General features: G+C 43.9%; 1 protein-coding gene across 1 annotated transcript; it reads left to right on the top strand.

Moving 5' to 3' along the window:
- Positions 1-2,486: 2,486 nt before the first annotated feature.
- Positions 2,487-19,638, top strand: LRRC58 (leucine rich repeat containing 58). The gene is made up of 4 exons (XM_079305877.1): positions 2,487-3,051; positions 12,144-12,272; positions 13,606-13,883; positions 15,340-19,638. Exons 1-4 carry the CDS (start codon positions 2,546-2,548, stop codon positions 15,546-15,548), a joined length of 1,122 nt encoding a protein of 373 aa, XP_079162003.1. The 5' UTR covers positions 2,487-2,545; the 3' UTR covers positions 15,549-19,638.

The following is a 19,638-nucleotide window of genomic DNA, read 5'->3' as shown; positions in this document are numbered from 1 at the left end:
CACTTGTTTGGTTTATTTTTCACAAGACACACAACTTGTTTTCAAAAAAAAAATAACATGTCTTTGCACATTCATACACAGATCTCAGTGTGTTGAACAAATGTGAGATGTGATTGTTTCTGTTTTAGAGCTGGGGAATCATGTAGGAAAAAAAACACAGGCAAGTAAAAACAATAACTAAAGGCCTTGAAAATGTGACTGAATGGTGAAGTAGCCTTCAATGGTGTTGTATGATAGGTGTCCTACTATTCATCTCCCCTGTAACCGTAATGCCACTGCTGTGAGTGCTTCTGTGCAGATAATGGCCTGACAGAAGAGAAAGCTGCCTTGCTTTGTTCCACTTGGTGTGCTCTTTCCAAAGCTGTTTTAGAAAAACAACTCACAAACATTGGCTCTTCTATGTTATTTTTCACACCAAATAGCCTATAGCATGTACCAGCTGCTGTATATGCAGTCTTTTCTGTGGCATTCCCTGCCCATTCACTGCTCAGCTGCAAAGTGAGGCTGTTTTATTACTGCAATTTATACCAGGATTTTAAGAAGAAATTAATGGAAGCAGCGCTCACAAATTTAGCTAGGTAGCACTACTAATACTTTGCTTTGTGCTCCATGCATATTTACTGAAGCAAAGTGGTTTTGAGGTAGGAGAGAGGAAAAGCAAAAATTTTGTAGCCTGCTGCTTGTAAAGGCCTGGGAAAAGCTCTGACCTGTTTATGGAGTTAAGCACATCTGAGTATTAAATTGCTGCATTATAGTTACATACCCTTAATCACAATTCTCCAGTGCTGTTAAGCTTCAGGTTGAGAAATAGGCTATTTAAGTGGCTGATCAAGACTCTGAACTGCATTTGTAAGGTATTTATTAACTTTAGTTCTGAAGACAGGAGTAGACTGATCTATAATAACACTTGGTTACTGAACCAAGTCACAGGACACACCTTGAGGAGAACCAGCCTTAAAGCACTACAGAAGACAAGAGCAAAATCCAGATGACCTGATTCTTGTGCTTACATAAACTCTCCAGAAACTGTCCTGGAACATCACAATGTTTGTAGAGTGGGCAAAATTATGTTGATAAGAAGTTAACACTGGTGCAGTGTCTGTTCTTCAACTATCTCTGGGTTCACATCAGGGCTTATATTTGTGAATCCACAGACTCTTGGAAAACACATGAAATGAGTCCAGTGGAACTCCTATTCATTCCTATCCAGTATGGCACACTTTCTTGAAGGCTGGACATAGTCCTGACAACTTCCTCCTCTCAGCAACAGGAGCTGTCACATCAAAATATTTGTGGTGATAAAATCCAGAATTCATAAGACCACCAAAGGAAAGACAAGTGGACCATGGGTTTTGTTTTGTCCACAGTATTCTGGACACTTTTGAAGTCAACATTGCTACTTCACTCGTTGTTTTAAATTCTTGGCTGGTACACGCAAATTGTGATGTTTGTGTTTCCTCCAGTCTAAAATGACAGAGAATTTTGTGTACATGAAGGGTTTTGAACAAGTGGGAGGTTGCTATTCCCTTCTTTTGGCTTCTTTATGCAACACAAGGAAGTAAGTCTGCTTCTTAAGCCTGGACTTAGTCGAGGCAAAAGTTCCTGTGGGTTGTGAATCTTCTCATTTTTATCACACATAACTACTGCTGCTTCTGATGATTACTAACAATTACTGCTCTGTTCAAAGAGCAATTAACTGAAATCACAGACCCTGAGGTCAGCTCCATGTCGATCAGTGACCAGTATCAGACTGCCTGATAGACTTGTGTGTTGTGGATTAACTCCTGCAATGCCGCGGCTAAGACCAAAGCTTTCTTTTCACATCCAGGCAAGGACATGCACTGAGGTACTTCTGGGAGTACCTCCGTTTTGGTGGTCCGGAGCAGCAGCTCACAGAATGACAGAGTGTTTTGGGTTGGAAGTGACCTCAAAGATTGGTCAGTTCCAACCTCCTTGTTCTTCAGGGACCAAAGCAGATCCACCCTTGGACAAAACACCCGCTGATCAGGGATGCTGGGCTAGGCTCCCCCACCAGTTGCCACAACGGAGAGGCCATGGGGCACACGGGCTCAGGCAGCATCTCAACTTCGGGCTCCGAGGATGACCAAAAGGGACAGAGGAAAGGGTGCAGTTTGATTTTACACTTAGCAGCCCTGGTGTCCCGAGTTTAGTGTGGGAGGGGAGTGGCATTTCCAGCCGGCAGGCCAGGCCCGCCGGTGCGGACTGTGGCGCTACCCGGGGCGAATAGCTGCACCGAGCAGCCGCAGCCACGGGCAGCCACCGCCTGCGCGCCGCTCTCCTGCGCTCGTTCCGGGGCCATCGAACACTCCCTCTCCCTCCACCGCCCACCCGTAGGCGCCCCGCAACCTGCATAAAAGTAATCGCCGCTCTGCGGCCGCTGTGGCCTCTGCCGGCAGCGGGCCCGGGATCGAGCATGACGGGGGGGTGGGCGGTGGGGATATGCAGGTTCCGGGGCGGGCCGGGGTAGGGCGAGGTGCGGAAGCCCCCGGGGTGACGCGAGGGGCCGTCGGTCGGTGCAGGCGGGATGGCGGCGGCAGGCGGGGACGGTCCCGAGCTGGAACCGGGACCGGAGCTGGCGATGGGGCCGGAGTCGGAACCCGAGCCGGAACCCGAGGCCGAGTCGGCGCTGGCGGCGGAGCTGTCGTCGCGGCGCAGCGCGGAGGCGCAGCGGCTGGTGCTGTCGCCTCGGCGGCTGTCGGGCCCGCTGCCCGCCGGGCTGTCTCAGTGGTTCCCGGCGCTGGAGGTGCTGGACGTGAGCGGGACGGGGCTGACGGAGATGGGCACTGAACTGCTGTCCCTGCCGTGCCTCCACACGTTGCTGGCCAAGAACAACCGGCTTGGCGGGCCCGGCTCTCTGCCCAAGGGGCTGGGGCAGGCGCCGCTCGCCCGCTCCCTCCGCGTCCTCAACCTCAGCGGGAACCGCTTCTCCGAGGTGCCGCCCGCGCTGCTGCAGCTCCGCGGGCTGCGCAGCCTCAGCCTCGGCGGCAACCGGCTCCAGGGCATCCCGCCCGACATCCAGGAGCTCCACAGGTGAGGGACGGGCCCCGCGGGAGCAGGGACAGCCTCGGCAAGCCCGGCCAGGTTTTCTGTCACACTCCCCCTCGGGGGTTCAGTTCTCTCCAGCCTCAGGTGTCTCCAGGCACTGCTGCTGCTAATGTGGCTCTTCCTTTTCGTCATGTTGAGTTACTAAAACTCTAGGACGTTCTTTACCTCATTCACATATATATATATTAAAAAGTATCTAAAGGATGGGTGCTGAATATGAAGACAGGGTCTTTTTGGTGGTGCCAAGCAATAAAACAAGGCAGCAGGCTGAAAATGACGATGCACAGGAAGTTCCTACTGAACATGAGGGAGGACTTTACTGTGGGGGTGACCAAACACTCGAACAGGATGCTCAGAGTGGTTGTGGAGTCTCCCTCACTGAAGGTGTTCCAGTGGACACAATTCTGTGCCATGTGCTCTAGTGTGAGATTGGACAGATGACCTGCTGTGGTTCCTTCCAACCCAGTCAATCCTGTGTATTCTTCAGGTGACGATGGGCCTTCTCTGCTGACAAATTGGGTGACTCTTGGCACTGCCCAGTTCCTGGGCTGCCCTGGTGCAGTGGTGCTCTCCTGGTAATGGTGTGGTTGGTGTGAGTGTTGGCATGACGAAAGATCTCCGTAGTATTTCTCTCATGCACATCTCTGGGTGACAGCGAGTTAAACCGCATGTGTCCTGCAGCTCATGGCTGCATGATGGGTTGGTCAGGAGGATAAAGATGTCTTTGTGGCTCAGACAAACAACAGGGCCTTTCTGCCCATACAGCTGTAGAAAGAGGGCTTGCTGAGGGCTTGCTGTCATGGATAGGGTTTTATGATGTTTCTCTCAACCCACTGACTCGTGTAGATCTGACAGATATCGACAGACCCGAAGCATGGAGCCCCAGGCTGTGCTCAGGTGCAGTGGGACATCTGGCTCTGGGGGAATCATGCAGAAACTTATGGCTGAATCACAGCAGTTGGTAACAGTAGTGGGGTGGGAACAGGCCTTAAACAGCACTGGATATTGGCTCCCTGCATTGGACTGGGCTGGGTATTCCTGAAGCCTGGTGTCCTTCTGGGCAAGAAGGATACTTCTTGTGGCTTAAGTGACACGTCCGTGTGTTCTGCTGGATTCCCAGGCCTCAGCCTGGCCTCTTTGTGGCTCTCTGCTAAGACTTTGAATCTGAACTTTGTTTGTTCCAGCTCTATGCCAAGGGTCTTGCCAGAGGCAGCCTCTCTTATGCAAATTCCAGCACCCTTGACCCTAAATACCTGGATTCACTCTGATGGCTCAGCAGAGCTGCATCCAGTGGAAGCATAGGATGTTCTGTGTGGAGTGATGTCTCCCATAGGTGTAGGTGGGAGGTACCAGAACTGCTTGAGTGCTGTTGGGGAACCGTTTTGTCTGCTGCAGTATAATACAATTGAGTTTGTTGCTTTTGTCCAGGTGGCATAGCATGCAGCTGTTAAGGATTTGGAGCAGTTCTCGATTAAGTTCTCTGGGCTGAGAAATGCTGTGAGACATTTTGAGTAATGGAGAATGCATGCCCATATTCTTCTCGGCAGAGGTGTGGTACATCCTGGTTGTGGCTGTCATGAGAAAGGGGAAGTGCAGTTTTTTTCTCTCTGGGAACAGATGCTTCAGGGATGAAAAAGAAAGTGTGGCAAGGGAGAAGAGGCCAGCGGAGGAGGGCTGTTCATGAGGAAGATGATCCACATTGTCTCCATAGCATGTCTGATAGCATACAGGATATGATTGGGATCTGATTGTTGCTCTCGCCTCTGAGTCAGAGGCTCCCTGCTGCTGTTTATATGGTTTTTGTGGGTTTTTTCTCTCTTTTGTTTTGGGGTTTTTTTTCCCCAACAAAGCAAACTTCAACCCTGCTTTTCTTGTGTGATGTCACCAGGAAGGTACTGGGTTGCGTAGCATTGCACAGGGTGCCCCAGCAGTGCTTCACGCTGCACTCTGTCATTCTGCTTTGTTCCTCTGACGTGCCCTTGTTGTCATGTCCTGCAGCTTTTCTTGGACTGGTCATGCTTGAACCCCCAGAAGGAGAATTCAGAGAGAGCAAATGCAGACAAAGCTCTTGAACTGTCTGTTCATCATTGAAAAGTGACGTGTCAGGTGGAAAAGTTACACTTAGACACTTAGCTTCTGCCCACATCACCACTTCTACCTTACAGAACTTCTGCTAACATGTCAACATAATATAATTGAACTTTTACTCAAGATAGCAAATCTGTGCCCCACCAGGATTGTCAGCTTCTTTACCCACTCTGCCATTAGTGACTTCTGTATCTGGGACTGCTTAAGTAACAAAAGGGAGCTGCACACAGCTTTGCTAGCACTTTTTTTGCAGAAAACAACCGTTTATAATGTATTGTTCCTCCAGAGGGAGTCCTGAATCTGTTCATTGGGACCCAGGTAAACAGTGACCCTTGCTAAAGGCATAGAAAGTACATTCTGGAGAGAAACTGCTGCCAGACTTTGTTCCTGCCTGCTGACAAGAGGGGTGTCCTCAGTGTAAGTGTGCTTGTTGTGGAAGTGGGTAAAATGAGCCTGGGCAAGGACAGAGCAGAGCCAGCTGTTTCATCATAGCAATGTAGAGACCTCTATTAGTTTCTGAGCTCTAGAAGTTGGCGGTAGGACCTGGTGTTGTGGCTTCTATTAACCTCACAGCTCAATCTGCAAATGCCAGTATTGCTGTTGCTGACAAGCAAGACCTTCACCCTTTTTTCTGTGTGCAATATCTAATAAAAATAAATTTTTCTTTTCTCATAAGGGCTCTGAGACCACAGGTGAATGCAGGCAGCACTCTTACTGATCAAGTTCCTCTGCCTGCTACTAGAGTTCCTGAGACCAGCAGTTCTCCTTTTCCCATGACCCTAGCAGCTTCCCATTTGCTCCAGTCACTGACTACAGAGCAGACCAGAGTTGCAGAAATCTAGAAATGCTTCTTAAGATTTCCAGGGAATGTCTGAGCTGTGATGAGATTTTTTTCAGAAAAGGATACTCTTGATAACTAAGCTTCATGTCTTTCCTCTGCACTGCATGGTTTCCTGTTTTAGTTTTTGAAGGGAAAGCATGTCAGTTTTAGTGAAGGCCAAGAATATACAGGTAAGGAGTATGTGTATGTGGTAAAGTTGAAAGTATAAAAAGCTGATTGGTCTGAGCTACCAAAGGACAAGGAACATGCTGGTGACTACAAATGCAAAGGTCCTGGAATGGAATGTATGTGCCATGTGTTGTTACTCACAGGAAGATAACAAATCCACCACTTCACACAAGCTGTGTTTCAGTCAGGCATATTGTGCAGAAACTTTTCCCTGGCACATTCCTGGTGACTTGGCAAGTTAATGAACTTGGTGATAAGAACCACAACCAGTCCTGCTGCTGTCACGTCTTGCTCCTTCCGGCTTCAGCCCCATCCTTGCCCACACAAATATTTTGTGTGAAGTGCAAGATCCTGCATGGAAAGTGACTGCTGTGTTCCTGATTATTGGTTTTCTCCTAGGCTGTTGTGGAAGGACCACCAATACTTGAAGTTTCCTTTGCATGGGTTCATAAGTGTATGGTTGTGCTTGAGCTGGTGATGGCAGTAGGATGATGCTGATCATAGCAAGCTGGCACCAGGGATGAGTAACTCTTGCTTCATGTTTTCCATTAGGAAAATTCAGTGCTCTTTCATCATAGTTTCACTGTAAGCATTGAGCGTGACCAGCAATAGCCCCATGTGTTTCTGAGAAATGTAGGTGTTGACCCTGCTGTGGGCTTTCTCTTGATCATGTTGAGGCTGTGCCAGGTCCTTCTGTATGCCCAGCATCTCCAGTTCCTGTCAGCTGGTGTGTCAGTACAATGCATGACCTTAGCATTGGTTCTTGCTGTGAATTTAGAGTGAGGAATGCACCAGAAGTGTGAGAGCAGCCTTCTTTGCATTGATTTCCTGTTTGTTGCCAGATAAAGTACGAGCTTAGCATAGGCAGACACAAGTGTTATCTTCTCTGTAGTTCTCCCTGCTGACCTTGCTGTGTTTTCAGTGTGAGATGTTATGGTCAGTTACTCTCAGACTCAATCCACAGCCCTCAGCAGCTCCTGAACTGTGATCTGCATAGAGATCCCCCTGCTGCATTGGTTCTGCATATCCTCCCTCTGCTGATCCAGCTGGTCATGCACTGTGGGGCAAAGTGTGTTACAGCTGGTAAGCTGGAAATGTGGCCATCTACTTGTGCCCATCCTGGCATAAAATTTTTAGGGCAAATCTGGTAAAATACAGCTCTGATCTTCACGGTGCAGCTGTGAGTTTGGGCTTAAAGGGTGTAAGGTTTGCCCTGATCAGTGTGCAGGCCTGCAAATGTCCTGTAAAATTAATAATTCTCAAGGGCTTAGCAAAATGCAGCTGGTACTTCAAGTCTCCCATGGGAATTCTGAGTTTAGTCATACTCTCATAATGGATGCTCTCATGCTCTGTAGAGCAACAGGAGTGGGCAGAGCTTGGAAAAGACCCGTGCTTTTCTTTCCTTCTTGCTGGTATTCCTCTAATAAAGCCTGGCTGTGCAAGGGTTGGGATCAAAGACCTCAGATACCTAACTGGATTCATCCAAGGTTTATGTAAAGGCTTGGATGCATTGAAAACCAGAGTGTTTGCTTTCATTCATGAATAGTATTAAGCATGTTAGACAAGCATATGCTTAAAGGATGGCTGTTAGTGTGGGAAAAAGGGTGAGCAGAGCTTTGATAAAGATACAGCATTAGGAAATCTGCTTGCTGTCTTTCTTCTTATTTCCTTCTTCAAATGTTTTGCAAATAGTGTTCAGATGACTGTTTGGTCTTAAATTTACATGTCAGCAAAGGCTATGCAGTTCTCTCAGGAATTAGCAAATCATAGAACAGGGTTAACAGGGGTGTATTGTGGGCTGCTTTGAAATTCCTCCCTTGCATGAGCCTCAAAACTGCCCTGGAAATTTCTTGCTAAAAAGTTTATCTTAAAAATACCTGGAGCTATTTGAGGCACCGTTGTTGGTTTGAGGCTTTTTATTTGCCTATTTAGATGCATCTGTTTGATGTCAGCTGTTAAATTTTATCCAAAGAAGCATCTGTGGGGAAACAGGGTGGATTGAAAATTTGAGTATCTCCTATGCCTGAAGACATTATCCCCTGGATATATGACTATGGGAGTGCTGTGGTAATTGATAGGGTATAAAAAATACCTCTAGTGCTCAGAGTGACTCTTCTTATTTCCTGAGTGTTTGGGGGCTTTTGAATTTGATTTGTGCTATATGATGACCTGAAAACATCAAGGACATAAGCAAGAAGGTACAGTCTATTTGCATAACTTGCAAATAGCAAAATTTGTTAAATTTTGCTACCAGTCCCTGAGTTGATAATAGTTGTTTGAGCATTTCTCCACTCCTTTCCTAGTAGGTGAAAGTATTTTCATATGCTGCTAGAGAGGAGCACCACATGATGGACTCAGTATTCTGGCTGTACTTAGCAGCAATTAGGACTGGTTGTGCTGAGCAGGGGGCTGCTGGGTGTGAGGCTGAAAGGGACTCTGGCCTTTTATTAATGTATTTGTCAACATTGCTGAAAGGCAGGAGAGAAAGTGTCAACCCTTATTAATGACTCTCTCACATGGTTGTTGGGGTTTTTTTTAAGATTCTGTTGAAATTGATTTTATTAGTGTTTGTTCCCTCTTGAAACTCATTTAGCTGGAGTCTGTGTGACAGGTTGGAAGTAAATCATTCATTCTAGCTTCAAAAATTGGAACTGAGCTTACATTTATTTTGTGATAGCTAATCTCTGCCTTTTTGAAGGTTCTGGACTTTCGAAAGTGCAGAAAAAAATCCAGTTCTACCTCTGTGTACACAGCAGTTCACAAGACCTTAGCTGATTGATCAAAATGACTGTACAGATTAATGATTGTCAGAAGGAATAGGTCAAAGTGTGAAAGGTTAGTTAGAAGCATTCACTAAGCTCAGTGCCATCTTTGCTTCAGTCCTCATGCAAAAACCTGGAGTGAATGTTGTGGGTTCCCTTACTGCAGGCTCTTGTGTGAAGATAGCAGAGCTGAGCAGTGCTTTTGCTTGTCTTGTGAAGCAGAAAACTGCCCTGCCCTGAGTTGGACAACTCGAGAGCCAGCATCACCTTTACCTCCAGATACAGGCGTAATGTGAGTGTGACATACAAATCAGGCCAGGAGCAGATGAGCTGGGGACAAACTGTGTCCCCGTGCTGTAGTCAGTGCTCTTGATAAAAGACTCTTGAAAATACTTTCCTGTGTTGTGATTCAGACAGTTCTTGACAATTTAATTTGATGCAGAAATGGCTGTTGTTGATTCCTTCACCTTACTTAGCCAAGACTAGGCTAGATACTTCTTCGTAGCAAATTGTACTTTGAGGGATGGGAGTTACGGGTTTTGTTTTCCCACTGAGTGGTGTTTCAGTGAAAGCTTTAAGAATATCTTTCCTATGTTTTAAATATGTTTCTTTGTAGTTTCAAAACCTCCTCCCTCTGATTTTTTTTTAATAAATTAATCATCTAATTAATACCATAAGTTGATGTGGAAATTTTGAATTTGTTGTACCAGACTGAGCCCCATGAATTTTTAGTCTGCTGATCCGAAAAGGGTGATTCACAAGATGAGTAAAAAGAAAACAGTTTTTAAGAAGAATTTTGTTGCCAATTAAGGAGTTACCTTATTTAGCGGATTTTTAGTTAGAGGCAGTTTGCATCTGATGTTGAATCTTTATATCCTTCCTTGTATGACTGACTGTTCTCATTACAAACTTTACAAAGAACAGACTTGAAGCTGTAAGGAGTTTGTAGGCAGTGGTTTTGGACGCTTAGTTTGTACAGTAGGCTGCTCTTGAAACATTTGCATTTTATGCCTTCAAATTAATTCCCAGAACATTTTTAATGTATAACTTGTTCCCTCTTCTCCTTCACTGGTAGGAGGTGTTTTTATGCCATGTCACTTTACAGGCATTAGTGTCATCAAACACAAAGGATGAGGAGTTAGTTACTCACTTTTCCTAGGAAGTGCAAACTTGTACACATCTAAACCTTGTTTAATATTGAAATCCACATTGCAAGAATTCCCTTGCCAAACAGCTTTTGGTGTGGGCTCCAGCAATGGTACAGAGTTAGGATTTGTTAATTGTCAGCAGTTTAGTTCCTAGTGAAAGCCAAGCAGCCTAAATCCACCTCAGGAAACAATGGAGGTTTGAAGGAGGAATTTTGGTTAAAGCTCGGGACTTTGTTAGGGGATCAAAAATTAATTAAAAATAATCTCTGCCTGACATGGTCTCTGCACCACAGCAGCCTTCCTTCTACCCCCCACTCCTCAACATTCAGGTTGTCTGAGTAGAAGAGCAGTGGCAATTGCTGGTGGTTTTTCGCTGTGCACTTTCTTGCACATTCAGAGTAACCTCCAAATGTGCTGTCCCACTTGGTTTGTAGTTACTGTCTTCCATATAATCAAATTCAGTTTAAGGCCTAATTTTCTGCCCACTTTGTCCAATTTCAATTATTTAGCTTGCCTAACATACTTCAAAAATGTAAGGGAATCCAGGGAAAGCTGAGACCTGCAAGCACCTGCGAGGTGCGCTACAAAGGCCTGTCATTCATGTCCTTCACTGTCGGGCATGTGCATTTGTGCTACACTAAGTGGCCTCTGTAGCCCAGGCAGATGCCGTCATTGGATCTCTGGGATTCAAGTTTCTTGCAAGAGCTGAGAGAAATATACCTTTTCTACTGTTCTCCTGCTCCATCCCAGGGGAATTCTCAGGGGGGAGCTTCTCTGTGCTCCACATATGCTGTGGCACAGAGTTTTAGGGCACAGGTCTGGGTGAACTACCATGCCTCTTGGGTGTGCTCTCTTCCTGTGTTTCTGTGCCTGTTGTATCCATAGCATTTCCCAGTTGCTGGAGTGAGATGAAAGTATCTCCTATTCCAAGGAAGATGTAACCTATACTTAAAGAAAGGCTGATGGAGCCTGGATTTCACTTTCCCTGACCTGTGAGCAATGCTTGCTGGATCAGAGAAGGCCAAGGTGCATTGTGGTTAGGCAACTTGTGTGTGTTGGAGATACTGAACCAGGACTGTGGGATCCACCTTTTTCAAACATGGGATAAAAATCTTGGCTGGACTGTGATTAGCAAGATGTACCCAAACTGAGCCTGCCTTTGTTCCACTTTCAGACAACGTCAGAACAGGGAAAGAAAGTTACTTGACTCTGTGGAATGGAGACTTGAAGCTATTATGTCAAAGAGAAATGCTTGCCAATTTTTTTTTCCTAGAAGGACAGAGATGCACAGAAGATACTTGCTACTCCACCTGGCAGAAGGGATCTAGTGTCTCTCTCTGTTCCTGTCTCCAGTCCACTGAGTTTTCACAGGACATCCAGTGGTTCTTTTATTTGGGCCCAAACTGCAGTGAAGCCCAGCAATGGTTTCTGGTAGCTTTGGTCTTCATGACTTCAGAGTAGTGAAATCAGTCTCTGAGAAATTGTGTGCGTGTATTTGTGTGACTTAAGTCCACTCTGTGCTGTTTGTATGTGAATTGTATCAAAGAGGGACTGGCTGCCTCTGACTAATGCTGAAAAGTTGGTCACCAAGGAGTCAGATTATTTCACGAAGATCAACTAGTGTTGTTGCAGGGCCAGGATTTCCAGGGAGAGAAATTGCACTCATGCTTCACTCCTACTGAAACTGAGAGCTCCCACTCACTGCAACAGGATCTGTGGTAGTGCTGCAGACCCTGCGTGTGCAGGATGCACATCCTTGGAAAAAGGAGCAGGAGCTTTTTATAAGAGGTTGGTGTAAGAATACACAGTTGTCTGGTGCCTACCTTCAGGTGTAATGGTGACTGCGGGAGTCTGGAGGTAAAATCTCAACATTATCTATTGTGAAACAGCAGCTCTGTTGTAATTTTGATGTGTAACTCAGCTTTTTTTTTTTTTTCTTGCTCTCATCAAATTATCTCATAGGTACTCATCTGTCAGTTTCCTTTAAGAAATGCAGTAGCTATGAAAACCTAGGTGTTAAAGGAAACTTGAAATTAATGAAATAATGCACTCTTTTCTCCTGTTTTTCAGTTTAGAGTTCCTGTACCTTGGAGGGAATTTCATTACGGCAATTCCACCTGAATTAGCAAAACTGCCTTCTCTGAGGTATCTAGTTCTGTGTGACAACAAGATCCAGAGTATTCCACCTCAGCTGGCACAGTGAGTATTTACTGTCATCAGCCACCAGCTGTAATTAACTCTGAACTTTTCCTTTTGTGTGTGGATAAAAGTACTTGGGAAGACCTATCTGTCCTTCAGTTTGCTAATGATACTGGATTTGAAAAAGAATGTCCTTGGCATGGTGCACTGCAGGCAGACCACAAATACATGATCTAGAAAACTCAGTGAAAGGTTTGTTAAAAAACCATCACCGAGATTGCACCTTACAGTGATTTAGATTTGTATTTTAATTTAAATTGTATTTTAATAGATTTGTATAGAGGACCCTGAAAAGTACCTGGGGAACTCAGAAAAAGTACTACCTTAAAAATAATACTACCTTAAAAAAAATGCTACCTTAGAAGTAAGAATGGTGCTGTTTCATTAATAATGAATTCTTGATCGGCTCTGCCTTTCACCCAAAACCTTTTTGTGCGTACTTTTGTACCACCCTGTGTTCCTTAGCATTTTTTACCTTATGATCTTAGAGTGTCAATGTAATCCTACAGCACAGTTCTAGTGGCTAGGTTACTGCTTTATCTGTTCATAATGGGAGCAAAGAAGACACTGCAGTTCTGTATGTGTATCCTAAGGTGGGAAATGAAGATAGGAGGTATAGCTGTAACCCTAAAAACAACTGAATGGCAGCATGGAGTTCTCCAAGTTGGAATTTGATGGTGTAGTGGGATTATTCTTAAAGTACAATGTAACTTTTAGAGTTTGAGAGCCGCCCTGGCTGCTGTACTGGAGCATTGCTTTGTGCTTCAGGGGAGAAGAAAGCCTTATCCAAAAGCAAAAAATTTGCTTGTCCTCTGTTCTGCTGCTGGCCTGGCCTGACCTCACTCAGATCTAGTGGTATCGGCACAAGGTGGTGCAGCCGCAAGCAATGAAAACATGGGGCTTTCCAGGGCTGGCTGCCTCCCAGCAATCATCTTTAATGCATGAGACAGAGCAGGTGACTTAGAGCACTTCATGGGACTGTTCTTGATGCATGCACGGAGTACAAAGAATTGTTATATTCCCTGAAAGCACTCAGTTTGTACACTTTTGTTCTACCTTTTTTGGGGGGTGTGTGTGGGGAATACTCAGAGGGATAGTAGCATGTTTAAGACTGTGTTTCTTTAGCAGGTATTCTGGTATTGAACTGAGTTTTCTGGTGCATTGTGTGTACTGGAGTTAGAGTGGTTCTTTTAGCATGAATTTATGTTTTAAAAGGGAGAAAACTCGAAGAAAAAGAAATTGGTGGGAGTGGGAGAGTAATTAGGTCTGCTTAATGCAGCTGTGGGGCAATTTTGCTTGCACTTCTTGACAGGGTATCCATCTCTATCCTTAGGCTGCATTCCCTGCGTTCCCTTAGCCTGCATAACAATCTGCTGACTTACCTTCCCCGAGAGATCCTTAACCTGGTTCACCTTGATGAGCTGAGCTTACGTGGGAACCCGCTGGTGGTGCGGTTTGTGCGTGACCTGACCTACAATCCCCCGAGCCTTCAGGAACTGGCTGGACGCACGGTTAAAACTCGCAACATTCCCTACACTCCCAGCGATCTCCCAGAGAGTCTTGTCCGGTACCTGAGCTTGGCCAGCAACTGCCCCAATCCTAAATGCGGGGGTAAGTTCACCTTTGCACTTCTTCTTCCTGCTCTTCCCTTATGGTTTCCTCTGACTTGCCATGACTTCATAAGCTCACTCAGGTTCAAAGTGCTACTTACTGCAGCCACATTCTGTATTTCCCTGGCTCCAGGTCTCCTGGAAATTTGTCTTTAAGGAAGCTTGTTCACTTAGGAACAGTATTCAGAGCTGTAGTGCTGGTTTACTGGATTTGCATGGGAATTTAATACAGCACTTTTGTCAGAGTCTTAGTAGGTCATCACAGCACTCCACTATGGTTTTTATGATCTGAAGTTTCCAATTAATTTGTCCTGAAATAGCTCAGAGCAAGTAATGGACAGCAGAACTTTTGCACACACTCTTGCTGAATGGTGAGCATAATTTCTGGGTGGAAAAGAGGAGAGTGGCTCTTGTTCTTAGCAGTTACCAACAGCAGCTTGTTTAGCTCTAGCTTAGGACCACTAACCTATAGTTCTTGGAAGGAGAGGACTTCATAAAACAGCCTGGAATGCTTGGGCTTAATTTTCCTCAATGCTTAATCTTTAACCAGAGTAAATGATCTGCATATTGAGCATTTAGAAGATTAAGGGGGGGAAAAATCATTAATTAATATTTACCCTACAGTCATAATGCAAGCTGTTATCTTCTTAGAGGACAATATCAAAGCATGCTCCATAAGCAAAGATGGAATACCTGGGACTTAGATTGGGAGGGAAAGAAAAGTTTCTTTTCTAAGAGTTTTGCACAGCCTGGATGGATAGCAGCAGATTGGTTTTGTGCTTTTTCACTGTGCCTTATGAACTTGCACAGTACTGCAGCATTACCACTGCAGGAGCAAAGCTTACTCCTGACCAGCTAGGACTTAAAACACTGTTGGAAACTTCTGAAAATGTCAGCATCTAAAATTATTTGCTGTGACAGGAAGAGAACATAATTGTGTGTTGCAGCAAGACTGTTGCCGTGGAAAGTAGCATCCAAGCTCAGCATGGTGGCTTCACTCAAGCAAAAGAAAAGTAGAGTTGTGAAGGTCTGTTTCTGAATGCATTTTTACTAGCTGGTAGAAGAGGTTTCACAGGCTTGAAATAGAATGCATTAATTCATTTGACATTTAAGAAGTTTGTAAATTCCCAGGTGAGTTTTCTCCCTAATGGCTAGAAGAAATTGTCATGTTATTTGGGAGTAACTGCCCTGTGTCTTTATGTGAAGAGTGTGCTGTTCTGAATCACCTACCAAATACAGTTTTACAGGAGTGTTTTACTAAGAAAAGAAATTTCACATTTTCAGAGGTATCCTGGTCCCTTCCCTTCCACCAGTATCCCTTGTGCTCCTATATATAGTACAGTGCTGTACCAATAAAATCCTAATTTAAGGCATATGCTCCAGGCACAAGAGCCTTGTGGAGTTTGCTGGGCTCTGGGCACAGGGTCTCATGTTTTTCTGTTCTCTCTCCCTCACAGGTGTGTACTTTGACAGCTGTGTCAGACAGATCAAGTTTGTTGATTTCTGTGGGAAGTATCGGCTCCCACTGATGCACTACCTGTGCTCCCCAGAGTGCTCCTCTCCTTTCAGTTCTGCCTCCCAGAGCTCCACTTCCCAGAGCGAGTCTGACTCTGAGGATGAGGCCAGCGTCGCTGCACACAGGATGCAGAAAGTCCTTCTGGGATAACAGGGAGCCAGAGGGGAAGATGGGAAGGAAGATGGCATTGAAAAGCAATAATGAAATGGTGAAGCATGAGCCACTGGCCTGAAGGGTTTGTGAGAAATTGTACATAAGTCCATGAAGGGACACAACATCTTAGCAAACTTGGACTTGCTTGGCGCAGTGCTGATTAGGAGATCTAACTGTGTAGCATGCTGCCTGTAGGTTGCCTGGGGTTGTTAGAAATGTCTTCTGGCTGGGAGGCACCCCTCCTCCCTCAGATGGGCTGCGAGAGGGATTTGTTCTCACTGGCAGATTCAGAAGGATTTTAATACATGAAAGTTGACTGGACTTCAGTCATCCTGCAGAGCAAAGGAGACTGTCCAGATCCTTTAACATTGTGGTAAATCAGAAACAGGCTAATGATGCTATGTGAGTATGTATGGACCCCAGTGTTTTATAAAGCATTTTGGTTCCTTTCTATCTCCTTTGATCTCAGTTACAGATTTTACACCCATCCACTGAAAAAGAAAGTTGAAATTTTTTTTATTCAGGACTAGATTTTTCCAGACTCTGGTTACCCTTTTGTCTAGAGGTGTAGGGTTTCTGTACTGTTATACATGTTATATCATAGAACTGAGCCACCTTTTTTTTCTTCCTTGTTATACTAACCTGCTCTTAGTGTCTCGTTCTAACAATATTTGTTATTTTTCCTCTTCCTTCCTCTTCCCATTACACGTAAAGTGTTGCTGTCTTTATGGTGCCTCCAGAAAAGAGACAAGTTGTTCTGTTATAATTGGTATTACTTCACACTTGTGGCCTGTGCAGGGGACCAGATGTGAAGTTCTGTGTCATACTTTTGAGTCTCAGCTTACTGAAGCAAATCTGCTTTTACAGCTGTGAATTGCAGGAATGGTCTCAATTGACTTTTTTTTTTTTTATAAACAGCCAAATTTCCCCACTGCAGTTTGTTCTGCTGTGCTTGGTGGAGTTACTTTCCATCTCTAAGGTCACTTGCCTAAGGTTCATAGCGGCTCAGTAAATGGAAAGTACCCAGAGAAGTGCTGTGGAGAATGTCTTTTTTCCTGATTCCTAACAGGAGAGCTGGTAGGGAAGCAAAGGCATGTTACCTGAACTTCATGCATGAGGTGCTTTTGAAATGTCTTGCGTATTTATTTGTTTGCATTTGCTCTTGTGGCAATACCTGTGGCAATCTGTTGATGGTTCAAATAACATACTCAGTTGTCTTAAACTATGTTTAAGGGGAAGCTGCAGAAAATAGCTCAGAATTTTTATGAATCAAGAAATATTTTATAAAATTAATACTACAAATTGACAGGTATCTGTAAATCTACTTTGTGAGGCTGCTGTATGCTTCACTCAGTAAGAACTGCCCGTTTAGTAATATTTCATGTAGACAGTCCTTTTGATGTAGTTTCTGATAGAGCAAATCCAACTGTGCCTTTGAATGCATGAATAGAGCAAAACCATCATATTAAGAAGCTGAAATGAACAAGAAAAACTTTCTTAACCCACTTTGGACCTATAGAGTAATTAAAAAACCTGTGCTCCTCTCCTGCATTCAGGTAACACATGTACCTATTTGCACATCTTATGGCAGCTGTGTTAATGGTCCTGTTTAATTATGTTTGACACTTTATGTATTAAAGCACTTCTATAGTTCTGCTCTTTATAACTAGCTTTAGTGATTTTTTTTTTTAATTAGACTACAGTTTTTGCTTTCATGTAACCTGAAGAACAAGATCTGTGAAACTTTGTTCCAGTCTGTCTCACATGCAGGTTGAATTTCCTGCCTTGTATTTCCTTGTCAGAACTCTTAATTTCCTCCGTTTCCCTTGGAAAGAACTGGAATTTAAAAGAAATTACCAGATAGTAAAATAGTACCCTGTCCATTGTTAATCATTGCAACTTATTTTCCACACATATGTGTGATTCCCTGTGTGCATTGATCCACAAGGAATTAATTGCATGTGCTCTATGACTTTCCAAATAATTTTTAAAGTGTATTTTTAAGATACAATGAATTGTATGTGCCAAGCAATTGGATGTCACTTTAGCAGATTCTATGAAGTTTGTTTGAGAAGAAGAATCCACAGGTTTTAAGAGAAACCAAATGCATACTGTTAGTGAAGTTGCAGCCAGTGAGTGGCCTGTTTTGTTCATCTCTTTCAGATGCTTCTTGCTGTCCCAAGTGAATATAGTCACAGCAATGCTGTATGACAGTAAGATGATTCCAGAGCCACAATTTTAACTTGCCTGATGGTATAACCATAGCAATCAACTGAGTGATCTAGAGCTTGACTCTCCTGCCAGCAAAAGTGAGCCACACAAGTTGAGATCTCAAGATCTTTAGAGCTCAGAGCCATAAGGTACCATCTTCCTTTCTTGTCTTTAGCAGCAGCTGCCTTGAAGTCATGCATTTTTTTACTTCACAAAGCTAGATTTCATCAGAGTTCCTGTTTGCACAGTAGCACCTCTCTGTGTGATGAGTTCAGACCAGTGGTGGCTGTTCTAATTTAGCTCGATCCTTAAATGCAGTTTCTTTCCTAACTGAACAGGCATCTCACTTCTGCCCAAATATTATATGGTCTATTAGGGTAATTTTTTTTTTTTCACAGATTCTTCACTGTAGCCAGGTCAAAACTTGACAGCTTATGCAGTTGATATCTTTGAATTTTTAGACTTGATAAAATGTCTCTTAAAATTTATATTTATAGAATTCCTGAATTTAGCTACCAAGTTTTCTTTTTGCTGCTGGGCTTTAAAGTGCAATTCAAGTAAGTCAGAATTTAAAATGATCAAGAACGTGTAGGAAAAGCAAATTATTGGTTGGTTGGTTGAGTTTGAGGTTTTTTCCCTCTGAGGTAGTTTTGAGAGGACTAGGGATGCAGATATATACTGTAGTGCCTAACACATTGAGCCCCTGTGAGTTGTTTTTGAGCAATTGTTAGCCCCCAAAGACTTAAAAATGTCCTAGGCAATAAAATAGGTGAGACATATGTTGAAAATACATACATGGATGATAGGCACTAGTTTCTACCCTCCCCTTTTAAGAGGCTCTAAGAAGTAGGTAGTGTTTTTGGCACTGTCTGTTTTCTGTAATTTTTTAGCAAATTTCAGCTCCAAAAGATGCCTCTTCAAGTGAAGTCTTTAGTCAGTGTTTTGGTATCAGTCCCCTTGTTGCTACAGCAGCCCAGCATGAGCAGCTTTTGAAGTTGTTCTTAAGCTGAGATACAACTGTGTTAAGCAAAGTTGCTCATTCCTTCTTCCCTGTGGGGCCTGAGGCCCTGCCTGCATTCATCCCCTGCCCCACCAAGCCTCTGCCAAGGAGAGCTGCTGGTGTTTCTGAATGCAGGTACTTGATGGGAACAGTGGGGTTGTGTTAAAAAGAAGCAAAATATCAATTTGATGGGAAGCAACTTAGACAGTTGCCAATTCTTTTATGTTTCTCTTTCTTTAATAAGAACTGAGACTTGAGGAAGTCAGTAATGAATATTTAAACATACTCTGAAGTGGCCAGATGCAGATTTTCATGGGCTTTTGTCCTGGTCATTTTAAGTCTTTGAAATCTTGTGTTGAATTATAATGGGACTTGGGGGAGGGAGGGGAGAACCAACTCCTTTTTGTTCCTTACTCTTGTTGGCAATAATGAATGGAAGGAATTTAATCCAGTGAAAGTAATGAAACTTAATCCTTGCAATGCATCTTTGTTGTCCAGTTCAAAGAACTATTTTAATGTATCTTATTTACACCATGCCATCCCTCCCCAACTGAAGACACTTTAAAAAGACTGCTTCAGAGTGCACACTAATACAGCAGTAACTCTGTCTTGGAAACCTTTCTATTGATTATTTCACTTGCTTGCCGGACTCAAGAATTGATCATTTACTGACGAGAACACTAAGAGTAGAAAGGGTTCTCATCCAGCCTTCTTGTTGAATTTTTATTATAACCATTTGTTTTAGGACATCTTAAAGTGCCTTACGATTTTAAAACTGTATTTTGCCTGTCAAACATATGAATGTAGACTATCTCTACCAGTATTTCATTATAAGCTGCAAAACAAATTGCAAACACTAAACCTACAAAAATGTTA

The sequence above is a fragment of the Erithacus rubecula genome, assembly GCF_903797595.1.
Source record: "Erithacus rubecula genome assembly, chromosome: 1".
NCBI lineage: Eukaryota > Metazoa > Chordata > Aves > Passeriformes > Muscicapidae > Erithacus > Erithacus rubecula.
Note: the sequence above shows the minus strand (reverse complement) of the source record. Positions and strands in the feature narration are given on the sequence as shown.

Excerpts from the sequence above, each read along its gene's own strand:
- LRRC58 (XM_079305877.1), top strand. The coding sequence starts at position 2,546 with ATGGCGGCGGCAGGCGGGGACGGTCCCGAGCTGGAACCGGGACCGGAG. Across the intron at positions 12,273-13,605 it reads ATTCCACCTCAGCTGGCACA|GCTGCATTCCCTGCGTTCCC; the intron begins GTGAGTATTTAC and ends CTCTATCCTTAG. Across the intron at positions 13,884-15,339 it reads CCCCAATCCTAAATGCGGGG|GTGTGTACTTTGACAGCTGT; the intron begins GTAAGTTCACCT and ends TCTCCCTCACAG.